Below are 7,636 nucleotides of genomic sequence, written 5' to 3'. Positions count from 1 at the left end.
AGTTTGTTTTATAGTCTTGAATAGCCCTAAGCAGACAGTAGGGGTGTGAGCTTTCTGCTCCCTTTCTCTGTCTCAGTTTCTGCTAGAAACACATTTCCAAGGGCTCTGAAAAGTCAGCCTCACAGAAAAAAGAAAAAAAATAAAAACACCTGCAACAGCTTCACAGCTACTTCTGTTATCAGTCTGCTGAAGCACAAAAAAAAAGAGAGCCATTTTTACCCCTTAAAGACATTGAGCCACTTCTCCTCGATGGTCCAACACTTCTCCCTAATTCGTGTGTCATGGCCACTCCCTTCCTTTTCTCTCTCTCTCTCTCTCTCTCTCTTTCTCGGAAAAATAAAATAAACTTTTTTCTACTACTTACTATTCTACTCCTGGTGTGAGAATTCTTTCTCCAAGCCCTGCTGTGAGCTCCTCATGAGTTCCCACTCTAACATTTTGGTGGCCCATATGGGGAAACTGAATCACTTCTCTGCCTCAGTATGAATAGCTCATTTTTCTGCTTCTGTCTCTAAACTGCTCCCTCCTCTGCTATACAGCTCCCAGGACTTCATTATTGGTGCCCTCATTCAAAATTTGATAAGTCTCTAGGACTCTGAAAATGGTCATGCACTTGAAAAAGAGTCGACAGCTCCATGGTTAAAACTCTGGTGCTGGTCTACCACTCTCAGAAAGGTTCCTGGGGAGGACACTTCCTAGCCACCTCTTCTCGGACTTCACCCAGACCCAGGGATGCCTGACTTTGGAGAATCTCGTCTGTAGATTTCCGTCTGGACCAGGACTCAGGGACACCTGCCTCCTGGCTAACACTCTAAATGCAGTTCAAATCTGAATCAAAACTCGGTGATGCCTGATGTCTAATCAGCACCGCAAAGGTTAGTGTCTTGATGTATGACCATCCCTAAAGTCCTTGCCCTTTTTCTTTCTATAGACAACATTCAGGAAATTTGGCCCAAAAATGGATCTCTCAGTCATTCTACATCTTGACTTTTATTACTGCTGACTCGACTAGGAGTCTGAAATTTTCTACGTTCAGGCCTTCTTTAAACTTGCTAGACATCCTGATCTTAACTCTGCCTGCCGCATGTTACTTCTTACTCCACCGTCTCTATCGCTGTCTTCACTTCCCAGATAACGTTTCTCTTTCCACTCTCCCTGCTCCCCCTCCTCCTTCTTCTTCTCTATCTCCACCACTCTCACCGAGCTGCGCTCACTCCAGTGGCTGTTCCAAACTGTACACCAGCTCCCTCTCGGAGAGGTTGCTGGGTCAGAAGACATCATAAATTACTCAGAGCCATGACGCCATGGCACTCACTCTAGCCAGGGCAACAAAGTGAGACTCTGTCTCAAAAAAAAAAAAAAAAAAATTACTCAGAGCCAGAAAAAAATCTAGTTTTTTTTCTTTCATGGCAGTCCGAATCCATTCTCCTCTTTACTAACTTTGATCTTGACAACAGAGAGGGACACTCTTTCTTCATCTCTCAACTGGCCCCCAATATTTGGCGTAAACTCCAAAAACTTAAAAAGGGGCCTTAGACTCCACAAGAAAAACTTTTAAATCTGGCCTTCAAGGTCTTCAACAACTGATATAAAGAGGGGAGACAGAAGGAGAGAAAGCAAGGTCGGCAGCAGGCCCCGGAAACAAAAAAAAAAAGTTTTCCAAATGGTGGCTATCACTATGAGAGAAACTTTTCAGAGACAGAGTTACCCTGGAGGCTCAGACAAAAAGACACCAGGACCACACCTTGCTGCAGAAACTACACCCTGTTTCACTACAACCAACTGGGGCACTTAAACAAGAACTGCCCCAGGAGACCCCTGTCTGACCGTGACCTCACTGCAAAAAGGAGAGACAGTGAAAGTGACATTGCCACCTCCTTTAGAGAGGGGATTGCACTTGCCTTCCAGAACCAGTGAGGCCTCCTGAACCAACACCCTCCATTCCCACGGATCCTCTAAAACTACTTCAGTCTGATAGATGGACCCTGGCTTCAAAACAGACTCAACTTCGTCACACTGGGATGGCTGAGCCTTAGGTAACCCTCTCTCTGTCACAGATAAACAAATCAATTTTGGTAATAGACACCAGAGCCACTCATTCCACTCTTCCTAAATTTTCAAGACCTCTGTTTCCCTTCCCATCTCCATCGTCAGAACCAAAAGTAAAATACAAATCCTCTGTGAACTCCACAGTTCATCTGTGAACTGTTTTTTGATCCTTTGCTTATTTTTCTACAGGGGTATTTACTATTTCCTACTGATTTGTAAAATTTGTTTACTTAGTATTAAAATTAGCCCTTTATCTGTCTTCTGGACCATGAATATATTCTCTAAAGTAGTCATTTGAGTCTGCAAATGATATCTTGTATAACATATTTTAAAATTTTAGATAGGTTTTACGTTATACTTGGTAAAACCTCCCCTATTCTACAGTTATAAAACAGAATCTTGACAGTGCATCCCAAGAACAAAAAGAACTGCAAAGAAATCAGAAATCTTAAATCCAATAGCTTTAGTGTTAGTAAACAATATTAGTGTTGTTATTTGGAAAATATTAGATATATATCTGTAAGTTAAAGTGAGTAATTATGTTAATGTTCTTAGGAACTAGGATTCTCTCAGTAAGAACACAAATTTTTTAAAAACATTTTTATTACAGTACAGAGTTCCCTCTTATCCATGGAGAATAAGTTCCAAGACCCCCTCGCGGATGCCTGAAACCTCAGATAGTACCGAACTTTATATACATGTTTTTTCCTATACATCATACCTATGGTAAACATTAATTTATAAATTAGGCACAGTAAGAGATTAACAACAATAATTAATGATACAATAAAACAATTATAACAATAAATGCTTCACAATTTCATGGATAGAAGATTCATCGTTACAATAGATCTTAGCACCATTGGCATATGACTTTTTCTTTCCTTACGAAATCAAGAACTTTCATGTTTTCACTTAAAGGAAGCACTTCATGGCTTCTCTTTGGCACATCTAAATTGCCAGCACCACTACTCTTGCACTTGCTACCTCCCACAACTGTGTGAACTGACTCCCTAAAATTTTCTCTTTCTATGTATGTGTACATAGACACAACACACAGACACATCCTATTTATTCTTTTTCTTCAGAGAACTGTAATTAACATAACATGTAAATTGGCCCAGGTTATAAAGCTAGTGAGTGCCAGAACTGGAATTCAAATGCAGGTACTCTGAATCCAGATATGGTGCTCTTAAATCACTGGGTTCAGTGACTGCTAAATGAATGAAGCAAAAATGTCAAATTATTTACTTACCAAGTAGACATTGCTTGCCGACTGCAGTGAATAATACAAGTGAACAACGAAAGGGCTTTTGCTTAGCGCCAGTGCATCTCTCTCAGCTTGTACCTGATGAGTCATATTTTTGTTGATCATGTCTGCTTTTTTGACAACCTAAAATAGACAACATGACAACAGACTCTTTATTTTTTATTACAAAGTGTTCTCAGGTTTCAAAGTTGCCATCATAAAAACACCAAGAGAGGGAACATATATAGATGTCATTTGGACCTCACACTGCCATCAGGAAACTGGGTCCGAAAAATAGTTAAGGTTAAAAAAAAAACTTTCAAGATAGAGTTGCTTATTTTGGTATTAAGTGGCAAATGTATCACATCCCTTTTGAGAAGGAAAAAGAATTAGATACTCCCTGACTACCCTGCATGTTAGTAGAAAACAAAATTCTGTTTTGCTATTCTCATAACAAAGTCAAAAGACACTACAGTAATGTTCCTAATAAGCCCCGAGATAATCAGGAAACTGGGAACAGCATAATAGTACCTAATATTTGTTTTTCCTTCTGATTCTTTGATGGATGGGAATAGAATCAGAAAGAGGAAGAATGTTGGAAGTTTGTTTGCCTAGAAAAAAATCTTAAGCAAAAATGATTAGAACTACTGAAACTTAATAGTTTCAAATGCTGTCTTACAGAAAACTAATCAATTACTCTTCAAGTTTCAAGGTAATTGGTACAGAAACAAAACTATAATCTACAGTTGGAGCACTAAATTGAATAGTCAGAAACATTGGGATCCATTCTCAGGACTACTACAAGAAAAAATAGGCACATTTCTTTCAAAGACTCATTAGAGTATTTAATAAAATCATCAATACATGGTAAATTTAGCCTGACCTCCTTCAAGAAAACAGGAAAATTGACAAAGCAAGCCTATAATATGTTTCACCTATCATTCCACTGGCTGATATGGGCGTGTTTATTTTGTTCACCACTATTCCTCAGATCCTATGCACAGAGGGGAAGCTCATGAAATATTTACTGAACAAATGAATTGGTGCTTTCATTTCAACATCTGATGATGACTGATTACTAAGTACCGCAGAAGGACAAGCAAAAGTCTTGGGAACATATAAAGCGAGTAACAGTTAATTTCAATGGGATGGGTCTGAAAGATCAGGGAAGGTTTGAAGGAGAGCTAAGATGAATCTTAATCCATGAATAAGATAGGAGAAGAAAAGCAAAATAAGTCAATTGTCTGGTGTGGCTAAAACAAAAGGTATATGGAAGATACAGTGGAAATCTAGAGCCAGAACTTAGAGCATGACTGCTTTTCTAAGGACTTTGAACTTCTAAGGACTTTGCATGAACGAAAAAAGAAAGATAATGATTCCAGTTAGGAGGTTAGTCCAATAGACTAGGTATGGAAATGAAGGCCTGATATACCTCAAAAATACCATGTCAAGTGAGAAAAGCCAGATGCAAAAGAACACATACTATATGATCCCATTTACATGAAATGTCCAGAAAAGGTAAACCCATAGAGACAAAAAGTAGATGAGTGGTTACCTGGGGCTGTGGGTGTTCATGTGGGAGGTACTGCAGATGGGCAGGAGAGGTCTTTTCTGGGATAAGGAAATATTCTAAAATTGGATTATGATGATGATTACACAACTATTTGCTAAAAACCACTGAATTGTACCTTTATAAATAAATAAATAGAGGGAAAAAGGAATGTCTGTAGTTGGACAGAGACTTGAGAATGGAAAGGAAGGGGTGAAAAGAATGACTACAAGAGACAGAATTAACAGAAATGATTGAGATATGATTGATACAGAGATGAAGTAAAGTTAAAATGACTCAGGTTTCTGATCGGGCATGATGGCTCACACATGTAATCCTAGCACTCTGGGAGGCCAAGGCAGGAGGATTGCTTGAGGGCAAGAGTTCAAGACCTGCCCGAGCAAGAGCAAGACCCAGTCTGTACAAAAAAATAGAAAAATTAGGCGTGGTGGCGTATGCCTGTAGTCCCAGCTACTTGAGAGGCTGAGGAAGGAGGATAGTTTGAGCCTAGGAGTTTGAGGTTGCAATGAACTATGATGACACCACTGCACTCTAGCTGGGGTGACAGCAAAACTTTGTCTCAAAAAAGAAAAGAAAAGAAAAGAAAACAACAGACTCAGGTTTCTAGCATGAAGGACAGAGATGATGGTGGGCTATGAAATGGAGAGAGAGAAGACAGGAGGTTCACAGTTTAGGTGGTTAGGTAGAGAGGATTGCTTAAGGTTAGGCAACTACAATTTGGAGGTGTGTGCTATTAATAGATATCCACTTGACAGTGTTAAATAGAACATGAAACCGTATGAAGAGACCGATGGCTTCTCCTTTCCTTTATCACCTTCGCTTAGTGCTGAAAGATGAGCAACCTGAAACCATGGGAGTACATGAGAACCAAGAATGGATAGAACAAGGCCGGGCGCGGTGGCTCACGCCTGTAATCCTAGCACTCTGGGAGGCCGAGGCGGGCGGATTGTTTGAGCTCAGGAGTTCGAAACCAGCCTGAGCAAGAGCGAGACCCCGTCTCTACCAAAAATAGAAAGAAATTAATTGGACAGCTAAAAATATATAGAAAAAATTAGCCGGGCATGGTGGCGCATGCCTGTAGTCCCAGTTACTCGGGAGGCTGAGGCAGTAGGATTGCTTGAGCCCAGGAGTTTGAGGTTGCTGTGAGCTAGGTTGACGCCACGGCACTCTAGCCCGGGCAACAAAGTGAGACTCTGTCTCAAAAAAAAAAAAAAAGAATGGACAGAACAGCTTCAAATATACGTTGAATGTTTTTAGAATGATATATACTGCTACATGAATAAAGGATTGATTTAGGACATATTTCAGCTCACACTTTAAATAAAAGTACATTCTAGATTTCACAATGAAGCTCTGAAGAGAAAAAAATGAGATTCATTCAATGAGATCTGTTGGTTATATAGTAGGTCAGAAATTAACCTATTACCAAACTGACAAAACTGTTAAAGGTTAATGAAAGTTCCAAACTTAATCCTTGTAAAGACCAAATTAGTGAAAAGGATCCAGAAGATACATTAAACGAACAGGTAATACTAACACTTAAAAAATTCACAACAGACTCATCAGAAAAAGGGGAGCAGCTTCCTCATAGTTAGAGTGAAACTTCAAAAGTCAGTGCCTACAAAGTAATCAAACTTCTGTGGTAGAAAAATTACAGGTATTCTGTATGTCAAAGCAAACGAACAAGGAAAACAAAACCACCAATTACTTAAAACTTTTTGGATTTAGAAACCTGCCTCAAGTCTGGTTACACTATGAATCGGGGCTTTGGCGTTCTGTCCCAGTCGTGCTAAGGCCGATGTGATCACCTCAGTCAAGTCCGCTTGCCTTTGGTCCCAGTTTCCTCATTTGCTAACACTGGTCACGAGGAAGGGTCAATCTTTGCTCCTCTCACTCTGGGCAGTGACTCCTAAGCATCCGAGACAAGGACAGAAGGTGGAGCAGAGGCGAGATACCGGACCCGACCCCTAATGTCACTCCAAATGAAGAAGTCATCTCGCAGGGCTCTGGAGGCTTTGGCGAGCCAGGCCACCCAGACTAGTCGCTCCAGGAGCCCTGGAGCCTGCCCAAGTTAGTGGACAGGAAGGAGGGCCGAGGGCCCAGACTCTTTATTTCTTTCCCCTTTCTTGACTTCCTACCTTCACTGCATACAACTTGCCGCCTTTCTGCCCCAGGTACACTTTCCCGAAGGCGCCCCGGCTAATGGGCTTCACTATAGTGAATTCCTCAATGGAGGGCGGTCTTGGCACCAGGATCCTATTCACGCACTCCCCTGTCGCCGCGCCTCCTCCACTCTCCTCGCTCGCGGTGGTGGGCTCCATCGCTGGACAGCAGACAGGAGCCTAAAGCAGGCCACTGGCCCAAGCCCCTGTGCCAACCTCCACTCCCGCCAACCCGGTTCAAAGTGAGGCTCCGCCCACGCCGCGCGCGCCGGCCGTGACGTCACCGCGCCGCCGCGCCGCCCCAGCACCACCCCGTCCACCTCACCGCCCTGCGTAGACGCGAGAGGGCTGGGGCGCCGGCAACGCCTCGAACCTGCTCCACGCTTTGCGAGGTCCGTGACCACCGCCCACTGACATCATTTGGAATGAGGGAGGAGGCAATAACAGTTCTTGGCCGACAGGAAAGGGGACGTCCGGGACCTGACTCGGAATCCTGGGATTTGAAGAGATCTTTCTCGCTCTCCAAACAAGGCTGGGAAGCTATGCTCCTCCGTCAAGACCGGCCGTTCCCCCCGCCCCCCACTTCGTGACCTCCCACCGCCGGGA

At 42.4% G+C, this 7,636-nt stretch overlaps 1 protein-coding gene across 1 annotated transcript in view; it reads right to left on the bottom strand.

Annotated features, from left to right (window-relative positions):
• Positions 1 to 7,189, bottom strand: part of MASTL (microtubule associated serine/threonine kinase-like) — a 50,042-nt gene extending 42,853 nt beyond the window's left edge. Inside the window, exons 1-2 of the mRNA XM_012654853.1 lie at positions 7,007 to 7,189; positions 3,305 to 3,442 (exon numbers count right to left, since the gene is read on the bottom strand). Coding sequence (XP_012510307.1) covers positions 3,305 to 3,442; positions 7,007 to 7,189 — 321 coding nt within the window. The remainder of the gene's footprint in view (positions 1 to 3,304; positions 3,443 to 7,006) is intronic.
• Positions 7,190 to 7,636: the final 447 nt, after the last annotated feature.

The sequence above is a fragment of the Propithecus coquereli genome, unplaced genomic scaffold, assembly GCF_000956105.1.
Source record: "Propithecus coquereli isolate 6110/MARCELLA unplaced genomic scaffold, Pcoq_1.0 Scaffold45, whole genome shotgun sequence".
In the NCBI taxonomy this organism is placed as follows: Eukaryota; Metazoa; Chordata; class Mammalia; order Primates; family Indriidae; genus Propithecus; species Propithecus coquereli.
Note: the sequence above shows the minus strand (reverse complement) of the source record. Positions and strands in the feature narration are given on the sequence as shown.